Source organism: Tauraco erythrolophus, chromosome 10 (genome assembly GCF_009769465.1).
Source record: "Tauraco erythrolophus isolate bTauEry1 chromosome 10, bTauEry1.pri, whole genome shotgun sequence".
NCBI classification, from domain to species: domain Eukaryota; kingdom Metazoa; phylum Chordata; class Aves; order Musophagiformes; family Musophagidae; genus Tauraco; species Tauraco erythrolophus.
In genome coordinates this window covers 10,489,032-10,506,370 of record NC_141474.1, presented here as the reverse complement: position 1 = coordinate 10,506,370, position 17,339 = coordinate 10,489,032, and the positions used below count along the sequence as shown (strand labels likewise).

General features: G+C 34.3%; 1 protein-coding gene across 2 annotated transcripts in view; it reads left to right on the top strand.

Annotated features, from left to right (window-relative positions):
- Window positions 1–17,339, top strand: part of DENND1B (DENN domain containing 1B) — a 158,791-nt gene that overhangs the window by 111,667 nt on the left and 29,785 nt on the right. For both annotated transcript variants that reach the window (XM_086617344.1, XM_086617343.1), the window contains exons 14-15: window positions 6,329–6,454; window positions 15,761–15,862. In XM_086617344.1, the coding sequence (XP_086473470.1) occupies window positions 6,329–6,454; window positions 15,761–15,862 (228 nt within the window). The remainder of the gene's footprint in view (window positions 1–6,328; window positions 6,455–15,760; window positions 15,863–17,339) is intronic.

Below are 17,339 nucleotides of genomic sequence, written 5' to 3'. Positions count from 1 at the left end.
TTCTGAATTTGTAAATCATAAAACCAAACTGTCTTAATCAAAGTAAGGTGCTGTAGTTATGTACTGTATCTTTTGGTTTTGTTGGTAATTCGTATATATTTGGTACAATAGAAATGAAACTCTTGATGATTAATGTCGGTTCCCTTTGATTTTAACGATGTTAAAATCTAGATGACTTATAGATCATCTGCTCAGTCTTTCTTTTGACTCAATATCAACTATAGTTCAGAAATGTTAAAGACTATATAAAAATTATTGCGATGTTTTGTGATTTTACGTTAGTGCATGAAAATTTACACACACACATACATGTATATACCATAATATATACACTAGAAAATGACTCATTTTTTACTTAACTTGTTATATGAAAGCTGTCATTCAAGAATATAACAAGTTAAGTAAAAAATGAGTCATTTTCTAGTGTGTCGGTAGTTTTAACTGACCTTGCATTCAGTGAGTAAGGTTGAGGTTATAATGTCAGAGAGGTACATAGCTCTTGTCAAATAATAGCTAGATGTAGAATTGAGAATTAGGCATCATCTTCCATAAGATACTGGAGTTGTAGCTGGAGGTCCTATGAACAGTAAAAATGGATATTTGTGCAATGAGAGGGACTTCTCCTGTATTTTACAGATACTTATCAAAATGATCTCTAAATGAGTAGGCTAGCATGAAGAAAATAGAGATACAGATCTTCATACTTTTAGAAGTATATTCTCCTCCAGGATATATGCATATTACTATTATTAATGTTAATGAAGGTTGTTGAAGTGTATGGCCTATACAGTAGACTTAAAATATTTCATTCCATATCTAATATAGAACAAAACAGAACAACTGTGTTTTATGCAAAATATACTTGCAAAATTTGAGGATTTTATAATGAAGTTTTTAATATTCCCATCTCTTCCCTTACTTCAATCTTTAAAACAATGTAATAGAAAACATATACAATTATATTTGGGAAACCTGGAAACAAAAGGCATAGACAATGTCCGTGTTTGGCTTATAAAATGTCAAAATGCTTGTCCTTCTTTTGTGTTCAAGAGGGACAGCGCAACTGCCAACATCTTGGTTAAAAAGTATAAGACATAGGAGTGTAGAGTCCAAATGGTAAGTTAAAAGATTAAAGCAAATGTAAAAGATACATATGTGAAGCATTTTAGCCTATATAAACAAACCTCGTAAGCATATGTACAAAAGTAATAAAACTTCTGATGAAAAGATATAATGAGTACCTCTGAAGGGTGTTAAAATAGAATGAAGAACTGAAAATATAAAAGAAGCTCTACTTATCTTCTATCCCTTTCGAAAGTCTTACTATCCCTTTCAAAAATTGATTCTGGGTTGATTAACAGCCTAACAAAAGAAACACAACATTTTCAAAGAGTTTTCTAAAACTGTTTCTTGTGTCCAAAAGAAATCGAGAAATTATTTTCTTGATCAATAAGCCTGATGATGTCCTCACAGCGTAGGTATTTAATAGTTTCCCATGTATAAGTAGTATGCCTATTAAAATGCCCTGATGGTGCCTTTTTTAATGATAAATTAAAGATTGAAAAACATTATTATATAGCATCGTCTAATAAACTGTATAATAAATTAACTGAGATTTAAAGACATTTTTAAATTATTCACTTAGGCATTTAAATTATAGTTACAGGCTAGATGACTTTCTATGCATGTGAACTCTATTATTCTGTCAGACTGACCAGTGGTCTTGACTGTGCAAAGGTCAGTGGTCACAGTTGTCCTGAATTACCAGTCCTTTTTTCATGTGGACCCTCTGCTGTGTTGCATGCTGTAATCTTCTTAATGGCTTCATTCCAATATTCACACATAATATTTTAGATTTATTGACTGTTAGAAATACTACCATGCCAGTAGCAGTTCCGCTACTCCTAAGGTATTTAAAATTGGAAAAATAAATCAGTGCAAGACTTTCAGGAATCCTTTGTTTTCTTAGAGGGGGAAAAAAACCCCTCTTTTTCCTCTCTTCTGACAAGAACACTTGTTTTTAAATTTCATCATTTCACTGTGAATTTCTCTATTTTTTAATTTTAAAAAAAAAAAAAAAGAAAAGAAGCAGCTAATTCTGTGGGAGTAAATTTCCTAATAAATAATACTTAGATCCCCACTTCAATAATATAAGATGTTAGAAAAAGAACACTGGTGATGTATATAAATGAGTGGAGACCGCAGACACAAATTTATAAACTTTGGTCCTGATCGTGCAATACCTGCTTGCAGTTAACTCTGACAAAATGACTACTCCTTTGCTCAAATTTGAACACTTTCAAAAAAACCTTGGAGACATGATGTTTAGCAGCCAAGACTTACCGACTTCTCCATAGACTAAGCAGAACTTCTAGAAATATCATCTTCAGAAAACAATAGGCTTCATAGGTTTTTTAGCATCTTCTGTGGTCATTAAATATTGTTAACCATAAAATCTACAGAGCTGTTGGAAGATGCATAGCCTTTGTAGTGTGAGGTGCCTACACACTAGGATGCAATACAGAATTCAAATGGGTTTTTAGAGTTTTAGTTTTGAGATTCCTAAAGTCACAGGATTTTAGCTCCATAAATTGACCATATGAACGTTACTGCTCTAAAAGTAGCATTTGAGAAGTTATCTGTAATTCATGTAGAAAATTAAGCAGTTACTTTATGAAACAATTACTGGGAGGGCAAATTATTTCTGAAAATACAATGATTAAAAGTATTGTAAAGATGTTATGGTCAATGTGTAACAGTGCAACTAAAAATATTTTTTTGTAAAATGAAAATATGTTTTCCCATCAGAATTCTGCCAAAAATATTACTAATATATTTTAGAAATTATGAACAGTCAGCAGTGTTTGCATTGTTATAAGACAGCTATTTATTTTGAATAAATTCTTAGAGTTGAGATTCTATTGATTCGTGCTTTTTTTCTGATCAGATAGTTATATTTTTGGAATCTTGAAAAGGATATAGGGCGACTTTTTAAAAATGATGCTTTTTTTAATGACCAACAGGCTGTTTCTATGTTTTAGATACAGTCTGTATGTATGAAAGCAAAATCACATATCAATCTCATGACTTTCTGAATCTCTGAAAAACTATTCTATTGACTTACACCTTCTTGAAGCTCTGATTGCTCTTCATTGGTAGTGTTTAACAGTCCAATGAAGTCACCTTCCTATGAGAAGCTGTTGCTAGGAGAAGATAAAAACAGTTTGCTTCTAGTGTAAATTAATAATACCATTTCTGAAACGGATCACTAGTGTCTTACAGAAACAAACGTTAACAGCATTCTAACTCCTGTGGTTTGTTTGTTTCCAGTTCTTTATTTTTGAACTTTGTAAAAGGTTATTTCTGCTTAAGACATGCAAGGAAAGGGAGAAGAAAAGTCTGGCATTCTTAATCATAGGTAGATGGATTAAAGCATATAGGAGTAAAAGATTTTGATACAGATGCTGCTTGTTATTTTTTTTGCTTGGTGCCAGAACTGTGTATTTTCTTTGAAATTTTAAGCGCTATTAATGATGTCACCCAAAGAGGTCTCGCACTTCCTTGGTTTTAGGTCCGTGGATCTAAGCAATCACAATCCTGCTCTGCACCAAGTCCTTCCAAGTAGTTCAAAGCACCCAGTCTCTTATCTGTACCTACTGTATTGATTGTAATAACTACTTTATCGCTCTATCTTTGATTGAACTGGGAGAATTTGCAGGCAAACTACCCAAATGGGCAGCTTGGCTTTGTCATCACTTGGTGGTGAGATAAGCCCTGAGAAAGCACTGTCCCTCTGCATGCGTGTTTTCAGCTTGAAGGAAACCTGGGCAGGTCTCAAGAGTGCTTCAGCCAGGACTCCAATTGCGATGACTGGAAAATCAGGGTTGTGGCCTGCATTAGCTCTGCAGACTTTTTCTTAAGAGCACTGTGCTACTAGTACTTCTGCAGAATAATGTAATAGAGCTCTTACTTCCTTTTAGCATAGCCTTCTGAGAAGCAGAAGTTGGAGGAACTTTCTTTGAACTCCAGCATAGCCTTTTTGAGGCTCCAACTCCCTCCAGGATGGGAGCAGAAAAATGTGCATCTGACTTAACACATTTTTGTGCTGGAGAACCTGCCTTCAAACTGCCAGCCCATGGGGATATTCTTAATATTGTTGAACTAAAAACGTACCAACACTGCAGTAAAGTGAGAGACTTTTTGCTTTCTGTTGTTCTTTTTAACACATTTTTGCCTAAAGCATCCTGTTTATCGATTCATGTTAGGGTACATAGGGCCTGCCAGAACTGAGAAAATCAGAAAATCTCATTTTCTTTCACATCTTCCATTATATCCTATAATTATATCCTACAATTCCTCTTCTCTACATCATCTTTACCCCCTTTTTTCTCTTATCATCTGCCATAATTTCCCCAATCTCACCAAGTATAATTTAGAAGAATTTAGATTTAAAAGAATATATAGAATTTTCTACCTTTTCCTTCCCTTATATTTAGAAGATGCTTTGTCGATCATGACAGAGACAATGTTTTAAGGTTGACAATTCTTTTTTTTTGACCTTATGTTACTGCTTTTGTTTTAGTGAAACTCACCTAACACTGGTGGGCAGATTTCCCTTATACGAAGGATATATACATTTATTTCCCCCCAGAATTAAATAAACTTCATTTTTAATAACTTTAAAATAATCATGTGGTACAGAAAAACAACAACATCCAAAAAAAAAAAAGCATTTATTTTCTTCAACCTTGAACTACTTTACTGGTTTTTGTAATCAGACCTGTAGTGGTTTTTTTTTTTTCTTTTTCGAGGTTTAAGGTAAAAACATAAATGAGCCTTGGTGTATGCTTTCCATGGGCTAAACGAATCAGGCTCTAAACTTTTATCTAGATCTATGGAGCTTGGATATAAATTGAAAAGATCACAGCTATGGGGAAAAGACCTATACTGTAAAGGCCTTTCTGCATAGATTATGAACATCATAACTCAATAATTTTTTTTCAAAACTATAGTTATAATTGGACCCAATGGGGGTCTCTCTCTTTGATCAGATCACAGTAACTGTGACTTTACACTGGAAAATGTCACTACTGTGAAGGTTTATCACCTGTAGAGCTGGTCTTTTCTCTGATGCCATGTTCAGTTCTCATTAGCATTATTCAAAGTTTAGTTGTTAATTAGGTTGACACTTCAATTACAATCATCATCTACAAGAGCAGTCAGGACTGCTTGCATAACGAAACAAAAAGATACTAGTTCTTGCATATATTTCTAAAACAATGAAAGCTATTTTGATGATAGTTTATAATGTGCTGTTTATAGAGTAACTCTGAATGTTACTTTGTCTAGTATTTGGTGACTTAGATATTGCTTTATTGGGTATATTGCAATACAAAGGGATGTGGAAACGTATTCAATGTAATTGGAGTTGACTGACTTCTCCAGATGTCCCTCATGATGAAAATTAGGAGAGTATAGGCTGTAACTGGGTGTAATTCCACATATATTTAAGGAATACTGTAATAATTCCAGAATTATATGATTTTTCTCCAAAGTGCCTCCAAGTAAGGGTTATCTAAATTAAAATTTCTCTTTTTTATTTTTTTCGTAATTCTATATGATCAATGATTGGCATTTGCCAACTAAAAAAGACAGACCTCCTGAAATAAAATAAGTCAATCACTGAAATAGGAATTTTTATTTATTTATTTATTTTTAACTACAAGTGTCTCACGAGTGGTGTTCTTATTTTTTTATCTTTCACACATTCTATCTTTGAGGACAGTTCTAAAGACAACATAGCACTGAATTTACACAAACTTTTCTCAACTATTTAACAGTGGTAGCAGCTACTCCTGTGGTGCATGAGAATTGATGTAAGATAGTAATTTGAGTTAAAAAAATAAAAATCCCTAAAACTAAATAGTGACCATTGAGTCCTTTAAAATAAGCCTTCATAGCATAAATAAAAAATATCCACTGTCTTCATTCAAAACAAGTAGGTACATGTTATGATTGAGAAAAAAGTCTGCAGAAAAGTGGCTCGCGTGCACTTTACTGTAAAATAATTAAGCTTATTTATGTCAAGAGGCCTTGGGAAAAAAAGAGAGCATAAACCAATTTGCATTAGCACTCTACCGTCATCCCCTGCTTTCATTTCAATTAACAGACCAGCAGGTGCTCTTTGCAGTTAAAAAGATAAGCTATCAAGGAGGAGGATGAATTTTTAGCTGACCTGTAGACACCATGGTTTGCCTGCTGATTGGGTTCATACCTTGCTGTACCAATTTCTGAGGTGTTAATTTAACTGTTCCACTCTGTCGTGCAGGTCTCGGCCTTGAAGAATAAACTGAAAAAGCAGTCTACAGCTACGGGTGATGGAGTGGCCAAGGCCTTTCTTCGGGCACAGGCAGCACTGTTTGGATCCTACAGAGATGCACTAAGATACAAACCAGTAAGGCTGCTTCTTTACTTCTTCTTTTCCTTAATTTATAAGAGCACATTCTCATTCCTTGCAAGGAAAATACGACATGTTTTATCTCAGTCTGAAACATTTCAAAGAAAATGTTTTAAATGTTAGTCTATGCTAAGGATACGTTGGCAATTTAGAAGACACTACCACCTCTTGATGGTGAGTTGTACTGAAAAATACTCATCCAAAGTCAGCTATTTTCTTATTTGTATCACTTTTATAATTCTTTTAGTGTAAAAACAGATTGTATTAATGAAACTACTTACACACAGCTCACCTGGTTTAATGTGGTGAAGAACTGAAGAGGCTATGCCTTTCAGACTCCATCATTTTTCACTGTACTGGTCTAGAGACTATGCTATGTTTGAGGCGAGAAGCTTTTTATTTCCTAGCAGAAGTCAGATACAATCAAACATGCATCTCTTCTATTACACACTTATCTTGATTCCACTGAGAAATTAGGAGAAATCAAAACCCATTTAATCCCATCAGAACTTCAGAATTTGTATTTCTGATGTTTTGCTGGCACTCAGTAGATTCATGTGTTACAAGCTTTCATCATTTCTGGTTTATGAGGCTGGCACTTATTGAGCCTGTTAGAGATAAAATCATTTGAAACAACTTGGAGGTTCATTTAATCTGTCAGTCCAGATTCTTTTCCTGTAATATTCGCAAACTACTCATAGTAGTTCCATTTGATAAAATGCATTGAGATGACATTGGCTGAATGAGATACGATGCTTGGTGGTCTGATGAATTCAGATGAATATTGAGATTTGATAGGAGAAAATCATCCTCTCTTGAGGTGTCAAGTCTGTAAAACTGTTGAGTGTGTGGGTGCGTGGGTGGACGTTTATTTGGGGGCAAGGATGGGGGTGTGTTCTCTTGTTGGGTAAGGAACTGTGTGGTATTCCTTGATGGAAATGGATATGATAAGATATTAATTCAAGATGAGGCTTTTTCCTGGAGAAAACATTAAAATACAGTATGACACAGTGGTCTTTCTGCCCAAGTGGTTCTCTTACAGGTAGTCTTTTTTGCCGGAAGCGTTTTACACACTAGCTGTCTGTGCCACTGACGGCCATTGTTATTGAGATGAAAAGTAACCCATGCAGAAATGAAGTAATGTTTAAGGGTTTAGTTCAAGTATTTGTGTTTAGCAGTAACTATAGCTATAGAAAGCCAGTTTGCATACTATATTGAGCTGACTACCTGTTTTCAAAATCACTAGAGTTCAACACAGTACTAGTTTCATTAAAACAAATAATCTCAACAAAACAGATAGTTGTCATGAGAGCTTAACTAATTTGTCCCTTAGTATAAAGGTGAGGGCACTGGTCTGTGTCAAGTCATGGCAGCTTGCAGTGAGAGCTGTTAAATCAAAAAGAGTCTTAATCTACATTTGATATTTGCAAACAGAATGATGTCAGTCTGGTCGATGTCCTTACCTCTGTTCTGACCAGAAATAGGCTTCAGTCAGTCCTTTGTTTAGGTAAGTTTGTTGAACTGAATGTGCAAGTTCTTTAGCATTCTGGTTAGCGTATCTGTTGAAATGCGCTCTCCTTTTAACTGATTTCCATTTTATTTCAGTTTATCTGTTAGCATACCCGCGGTATCTATGTTTTCACTGTATTGGAAGTAGTGCACCATGCATCATTTCAGCTGGCAAACATTTGTCAAAATGACCTTTGCAGTCTTTCTTTCTGCGTTATTTTCTTTTGCCTCCCCCATTTTTTTTTTCTTGGCTCCAATGATTTCATATAAGAGAAGATATTTATGAAACCATTGTGGCCTGATGGTTTTTTCTTTTTTAAAGATATGTTATTTCAGAATATCTTAACAGGCAGAAGTCTGCTGGCAAATACCAGCATATCTTGGATTGGCATCAACTTGTCCAAAGACAAAGCATATTTAAAAAAAAAAAAAAGTGTAACTGTTATTTTAAGCTGTGTTCACATAGTTTTAACTAATTAGTATTTTACAGAATTTTTGTTGTGATAGAAAAAATTATTAGAAGCTGATTTTGCTCTGGATTAGTAGAAACTAAGAGGAGTTATCCCATGATTATTCAGCTGATTTTACATGTGCCTTTTGAACTCAGTTTAGTGCATTGAATTCGGAAGTTCAAAAAATCAATTCACATTTGACTGAATTAAGACTATTTGTCAGGAGCCTGATAACTTGTGAATTGCTGTTGCAAAGAAAATGTTACCCTTTGTTGTAGAGTTTTTGGTGCTATATCTGATAGGGAAATCTAAACCACAGCTATGAACTTTACTTACCTTCTTTCAGGAGCTCAAGTAGTATTCAGGTAGAAAATTTGTAGGGGATATACTTAAATGAGAATAATTTCCATCTAGATTTGGAATACCTTTGCTATAAATTAGCTTGTTATATTTTCAGAATCAAGAACTGAGAGGTTTTGGGGTACTATTTTTAGGATCATGAACATCCTGATGAAAAATAAAATAATGTATTTGGATAGTTATTGATTGCATGTAAGTTGAAAAATATTTTTAAGTGAACTGTTTTCCTTGCAACGGTGTGTGCTGTATGATTTTAACTTGAAACATGAAACAACTGTCATTAATATTCACTTTGAGTAAAGAACAGCTTTAATAGTGTCTGTACTCATCCAACACTTCTCTTCGCTCCAAACGCTGTTCATCACATTGAACACTCATTCTGTGCAACTGTTTGTTTTCAGCATAGGACAGATTCTCCTCGATATAGCAATATGTCTTGAACAAACGCCTAGCAATTATTGAAAAAAAATGATTGGTGAAAGGGAAAATGGGAAGCTTCAGAAGTCTTGAAAGGAGTTCATGGGACTCTGAAAGACCATATGGAAAATTTGACCACTCTGATACAGGCAGAAAATGTGACATGTAATAGATAAAGGTGATCATATTTTTTTTTTTTTGTGTAATAAATGATAATAAAAAACTTTATCTAGTAGAAGTTTTAAAGAAAAGTGGAAATAGTTGTTTTTCTGATTTAATCACAATACTGAATTAAAGAAATCGGTCATATTGGTATAACTGCCAAACGTATTTTTGTAATATGCTACACTTTACATTAGGAAATATTGCATAATAGGAGTGGATCTGTACAGCAAAACAGTGCCATAGGTGCTAAGGACCTGACATCCATACAATGTGCATTTCTAGCTTTATTGTGGTTTTTATTTTAGTCCGATGTTGAATACTGAATACCCATGACTAGCTGGGGCTCATTTTCTGCTTTAGTTTGATCCAGAGGGAATTCAATTGATGCATGGTAGGTGAGGATGATTGAAAAAATTGCTTCACCATCATTTAATAAATGATGAAAAAATAATTCAGAACAAAATTTCATCAGTGGAATGGTGAATTATAATGTTTTTGTATATGATCTCATTCTCTGCAACGAGGACTGCAACACATTTTGAAATGCTCGGGGGGGTGCTTTATCACAGGGGAACGTGCATGGACTTTGGGGGAGTCTCCAGCAGTGGCCATGAGGCCATTCAAACTGTTTTGCTGTAAGGAGCCCTGGGGAATAGAAAGGCAAGTGGTCAGTGCACAGTTGTAGTCACCCAGCTAGCAGCTGCAGTGTGAGCCATTGCATGATCTGCAACATCAGTGCTCGCAAAGACTTTTGATCACAAGAGTCTAACCCTGCTGAGGTGTTGCAAATGATCAGAGTGCTGTGAGATAAGTGCTTCTTACATCATGTAAATGCATATGCAAATCCAAATTAGGTTTACTTTGGGTGATCACAACTTAGACTTGAACCTTTTGTTGCTCCTGTTTTCCTTAGGTTTCCAGCATTTGGGAGTTTATCATGGAATAATACTGCATGTTCCATGTTTCAGAATTGCATAGGCACATGTATGTGCAGCGTTGTGTTTTTTCCTGCTATTTTACTTCATACGTTCTTCATTAGTAATTTTTAGGCAACCTTCCTTATACCAGACAGGAGCCACGCCAGTCAAATATTTTAACAACTCTGTGATGGCTGGGGAAAATAACCGTACACATGTACTTGTGCAAATGTTGCAGATGAAAGCAAAGACTAGTGAATTTCTTCTATTAATCATATACAGTATGGTCAGTTGATAAAACACTATATGATGTAAAGAATTCTTAAAAAGGCAATAGTCCCAATCTATGCCTAGAAAGGGAGAGATAAATGAGAGAATGAAGAAGGAGCAGAAAAATAATGAGTATAAGAGTATTCACCATGATAGAAATTAATTATAACATTATCAGGACAATAAGCAAAGCAAAAAGCTTGTTTGCTTCTAAGCAGCAAACATCAGGAGGAAATAGAGGTGTGATATTTTTATCTTTTATTTTTTAAAAAAGGTAATTCATCATGGTAAGACAAAAACATTTCAAATGTATTTCAGATAAACAAATCCTTTTAATTTATGACACATCTATTAAAAGATTATGGAATATAAGCAACAGTAACTTATTTTCTACCTTTGAAAAATTGGCTTTTCTTCAAGAATTAGTTAACAAAAGATGAAGTCATTTTAAAAATCACTTCTTTTGGGGAAAAAGTCCTCAAAGCTCTTAATGTTAAAACAAAAGAAATAAACCCAGGATAGCTTTTGTTTAAGTTATGATAGTTGTAACATCACTCATCAGAAATTAAAAAATGAAGAGCAAAGGCTAATAGCTTGCTCTGGAATGCTCAGCAGTAGGAGTTCATGGTCTCATCAGCACACCAGGGGTGCCAAGATAACTTCCAGCTTGAAGATAGCACAACCTGTCAGACCTCACTTTAATTGAATGCTAACTGGAGTGCTTTGGCCCAATATTGACACTATTTAAAGTAGTGACATTAGCTCTCTAACAGGTACAGAGATTGTATTCAATATGCAATAAATCAAAATAATACAACTAAATGTTATATTAGGAAAAAAAAGATATTTTGAGATTCAGAAGGCACCTAAATTACTTGAGAATGCATAAGTGATGATTGCTTATATTTGAGTTTCAGAATGAAACCTTTTGAGGACAGGTATCTTGACTCGTTTTCCTTTCCCCCAAGAGTTAGGCATAAAAAGTAGAGCAGAATACATAAACAAAGAGTAATGAAATGCAAGACCATAGGTTGTGTTTAAATCCAGAACCACCCTGTGTAATATCTGTTATAAGTATTTAATGTGACTTCCAAAAGAATTGTATTTTATTTGTTGAAAACCCTATTGTTTAATTTGTTTTAAGGACTATAGTAGTTGTTTATTGAATAGAAATTTTGTATTAATAGGAGTTGTTGTAGGATTTAATTGTGACAGTAAGAAATATCAGCACATCTGAATCTTTTTTTTGGGTAGATTGCAAGAAATTTGCATAGGTCATACTCAGTTATCCCTTGGCCTTTGTCTCTGAATGTCATGACAGCAGATGAAATTTCAGCTTTGTAGTTCCTTGATTTTAAACAGAGGAATTTTAATATCAAAACCAAGAGGATGTTTAGAATTTTGTTTTTAAATTATACAAAACCAAAGAAGCTATGGCTGTACCCACCTGCCTTATACTCTTGATGTAATAAGCAAGAGCTACCATATGAAATTCTATTAATTATAGCAATGTTACAAAGAGTTGGTATGAGTCATCTCATGCTCGAGCGGTATGAGTGTTTTCTGAAGTAAAGAATTAAAATGTTTGTACTTGTTCAAGATACATATCACTGGATTTAGAAAGCACAAACATACCTTCTAATCTAGATTCTTTTTCCTTTTAAAATGCTCACGCTGTTTTAGCTCACTGTTTTCATGTTCCATTGAGGTCTGTATAAATAGCTTGCTTAAAATGTGAATGTAGCTTAGAGTAAGAAATTCCTGCTGTGTGTGGCAGGCTATGAAAGGGGAAGAAAATTCTATGGCAACTGCTGTTAAAAGGACAGATATCTTGTTTGGGCATAGATTGTTTGGTCTGAGTATTAGCTGTCTACTTTTCAGTATAGAGTCCCCACTGGGTTTTGATCGAACTTGTTTTGAAAGTACATTGTAGATCAATACGACAGGGGCCATTTGATGGTCTAGTAGTTAAATATCAGTGGAGCATTCCTCCAAAACTCAGCTTCTAAAGGTACCCGGTTGTGTTTGCAGAAACAAGAATGTCACAAGCTTTATGTATGAAAACTTCTAGAGCTATTTTTGTATATATTGATTCAATAATGTATTTTTTAAATAGCACTTCAAAAGACTTTAATGCTTACAGTAATAATCTTGACGATTTGTAAAAGTTTTATTTGGAAAACAATTTTGTCATTCAGAGCCTTGAACAAATAAAAGAGCTAGGAAATAAATGTATTATTTAATGCAATTTCAGTAAAGTTACAGCAAATACCCTGAGAAAACTTCAGTGTGAAATTACTACAGGTTTCAACAGATTTTCTCATTTTCATATGCTGAACAGGTAGGAGCTTTAAACCTACTCAAATTTTTAAAGCATTCTTGTTATCAGTAGGTTCAAATAACATAAGTGACTTTTGGGTGTGAACTCTTTCTAGATCTAAATAAATTTTCAACTAAGGAGTAACTTTGGTTCCCTCTGAACTGTACTGATAAGGGAAACGATGCATGAGTGCTTACTAAGCATCTGAAGCATCCAGTGATTAAAGGAAGGTATTTGGGAAAGTATTACAGCCATGCACTAAAAATGTGTGTTGAACTACCATTTCCTGGTGTTCTGTTACATAGCTCGGGCAGGAGAAGTGCCATCAAGTAGAACTATCTGACTGCTCTCTCTTCCGAAGCTGATGAGAAAGGCAGAGCAAGTGTGCCTATTTTCTTTTCTGCTGGGAGATAACCTCTCCTTTTTCTCTTTCATCTTTCCCAAGACAGTTGGGAAAGTGGCAGTGGAGGCATAGCTTAGTTTTTATTTTTCTAAATAGCATATTTTGAAAATACTGTTTTCTCTCTTTGGTCCTAAATTTAATGTTTTACAGTATGTCATGAGCCATCATCTTGTCAGTTCTGCGCTCCCACAAAGCCTCTGTATTTCCAGAAATCGTTTATTTGTCTAACAACAACTACCAAAAATATATATAAATAAGGAGTTGTTATAATTTGCTGCCTTGAAATTTTTTGGAAGAATGGCAGAACTGAGAAGAGAGTCTGCCCTCAGGAACACTATGTCTTGTACCACCATGTCTCACTGGAGACTATTCCATTCGTTTTGATGCACTTTGAATTTGCTAAGTAGCTTGGGGTCATCTTCTTAAGACAAGAGTCTTTAGGAGCTCAAGAATAGCTGATGCAAAGTGGGTCAGGAAGGCAGTGCTATTTAAAGTACCGCAAGCATTTCAAGCTGTTTGGCGGATCCAGAATGTCCTGCATGTGTACAGTGTTCACCAGTTGACTCAGAATAAGTAGTAGGTAGAGTAACTTGGGTGCTTCTCCTGGAGACTTGATTGACACAGTGCTACATGTTGTACTGAGATGGGTTTGCATATCACCATGTTGCAGCTAAGGATCGTGTTAGGTAAATGTATAGCTTCTAGCTCTTCCAGTGAGATTTCTTTTCTAAAATCGGAGGTTCCATAAAGAAGTAAGAATGTAAAACTTAAAAACAAGTTAAACATGAGCTTAAGTGCTTTGCTGAGTAGGATTGGACCTCTTTAAAAAGAGACTTAAAAAAGGGGAAGCTTTTGACAGTGTAAGAATGGGATTTTAAAATGGCATCACGATGTTTTTACTGCAACATTTCCTTGGATTGTGCTTGAAACATTTAAAAACAAAGTGGAAGGTACAAACAGCAGCTGAAAATGATTTAGAGCTACTCCACCAAACTCAGCTAGGTCACATGCCGAGAATGCTTTGTGATATTCTGGAAGCACATAACTGCGCAGTCAGCCAGAGTGATAGGAGAATGCGTGAAGTAGCGTGTGTGGTGAAAGTTAAACAGGGTTAGGAGCAGAAAGCTGTGGTGATTGTTGGCATGAATAATTTTGTCTTTGAGGTGGCTAACAGTTAGAGCTATTGTGAAGATCAGTATAGCAGCTATCTTTGATCTTTTTTCTTTTGATTGGCTGAGGTGTCTTTTATTCTGTTGTGAGACTGCGCTGTATATGTAGCTTTTGGGTAGTAAAATGTTCTATGGTAGATTCAGGTGTGGCATTTTGTTGGATTCCAAATTGTCTGTCTTTGAGACCTTTGGTAATTGTTCCTAACCTGGTAATTATTTTGATTTTGTAAACTTGAGTGAGAGGCCTTTTGGCTTTGTGATTAGATCAGTTCACATGCCTTGATCACTACACAAACTTTGTAATGTACGTATTATTTACCCAGTTATGTCAAACAGCTTCAAGTATTTATCACAAAGTGTTGACAAAAATAACAGAATTGGAGAGAATGCTCATCAGAAACGTCCAGTAGTCTATGCATACTGAAGATAGCAAATTTTAAATCAAATTAGGGCATAACATAGGACTCAATTTGATTGTTTATAAATAATCTTATTACTATTTTTTATTTTTAAATTAGTGCTGTTTTAAGTAATAATTTTTTCAATAAACACTGTATTTTCAGTTAGTACTTGTTTATCTTCTTTCATTACCAAAGTGTTTTGGTGAAGGGTTTTTGGTATTGATAGGCTGTGCGCTTTTCCCATGTTGGGCAAATACATTTTATTTTATTTAATGTTCATTTCATCTGTTCAGACTTTGTCCATCACAATGTTCCAAAAAGTTTGTAGCTTTTGTATAAAAATAAAATAGATGTGTATTTTAGTAATTTCCTGTTAAATCAGCAGTATATTTATCAATCTTCTCATGTTTTGGTAGAAGAAATATAAAAATAATTTGGTGCAGATACATGTTTTTTTGACTGAATTAGCGTTTTGGTTTACTAGTATTGCTGGTTTCGCATAGCAGGGAAGCAAAGTAATCCTGAACGTAACCCGTGCTAAATTATTTGAAGCAGTGGACCTGCTCTTCCTCAAAATTTGAACCACTTGAAATTGTTAATGAAGAGTGCTATAAAGGCATCATGAACCAAATGTAAACCACTTTACTTTTTCCTTGCAATGCATATTTTGCAGACTGACTTCATAACCCAGAGATTCAATTGCAACATGTATTTTGAGAACTATTTAAATATTGTATGAAGATTTTGGGCTTTTTTTCTGTTCGGGTCTGTGTCTATTTAATTGGATGCATGTTTATCAAGATTGCTTGAAAGGGAATATTTGTATATATTGACTATTAATAAATAAATAAATTTGTAAATAAATTAGCATATTTGTATACTCTAGTTACCAGCTAACTTTTTCTGTTTGAATTTTTCAGGGAGAGCCTATAACTTTCTGTGAGAATAGTTTTGTGAAGCATCGTTCCAGTACTACTAAGCAGTTCCTGGAAACTGCTGTTAATCTTCAACTGTTTAAACAGGTATGTGAGAGTAAATGGCTGATGTTTAATTATTTTATCTTAAAACATATCCATATTTAAATGTTTTCCTTTCTATCAGTGTATGAAGCTCTGGGACAAAGTACAAATAAGTACTTTGTGTACAGACAGTCATCCCAGTTTTGTTGTATTTTTAAATCTTCAGTTATCAATAAAAAAGTGATGATGATGGGGAAACTCAACAAAAAATGACCCCAAGGTGCAGAACCAGTGCAGCATCTCTTCAGATCTAGTCAAGAAGTCATCTAAACAAGAAAAATCATACATCTCCCAGCTTGATAGTTGAACTTCATTTTCAGCTGTCTTGGCTCATGACCAAAGAACCTAAACAACATAATGCTTACTCAAATTGGACTTCAGTGGTGTTTTATTTAAAAACTGGATTCATGCTGTAATTGCAGTTTTCCTTGCTAGGCTTTTTGAAGTATGCACACAGAGAATGTTACAAACCCGAGCCATAGAGGTGGGCTGAAGAATGTTCTAGCTGATCTGTTAATGCAAATTTTGAACTAATAGAGAACAAATGGTTCAATGTCTGGCACAGCTCAGTAATAGTTTTATTACAGTTGTTGAAATGAATTTTTTTCTTTGATTTTATTCTGTAACTCTTTTTTCTCCCTCTCATCACATGACCTCACTGCATCAAAAGAGTGTTAAGAAACTTATTACATTACTAGATTTTTAGGAAAATCAAGGGAAATCTGAATGAAATTAGAAGACTCATAAAAGTATATATTTACCTGCAAATATCTGAAATGATTGAGGCATGGGAGTTCACGTTTAAATAATCTGGTGGACTTCTTTGAAGATATACTACCTTGATAGATAAGGGAAATTCATTATATGTAGAATCTTCTAATTCTCAAAAAAACATTTGATGTTAATCAGAGGCTAGTGTCTAAAGTAAAGATTTATGCACGGATGATAGTTTGTAGAAGTGCTGTGAAAATATTTCTCCTAATTGTCTAAAAGTTAAGGAAATACTGATCATAGAATCGGTCTCCTTTAATTTTATTGTGATTTATTTCATACAATAATAAAATGTAAATAAAACTATAAAATAGTGAAGAAATATGAAACCTTTTGAAATATCCAGCACATATGATTGAAATGGGAAGAAGTAACGGAGTGAATAGTGTTGTTTACATTTTGTGTATCGGTGCGATAAGCTAGCATGAGACTTTCTTAATAGAAAGCTGCCTACAAACAATGTTTCTAAATTGTCCATGCTCCTACTACTAAAGCAAGATCTTCAGCTGTAAAAAATAGGTTTAACTCCACTGAAATGAATGGGCTTGTCAGTGTGGCTCTGTATTTACCCATTACATTTTAATATGTGTGCAATTAAACAGAATCAGTTTACAGTTTGTTTATAGCTTGTTTTAATTTTATTTCAAGTAGAGGAAATAATATATTTTAGAGGATTTGGAAATAGTAACAGTTTTGATGATGTCTGTGG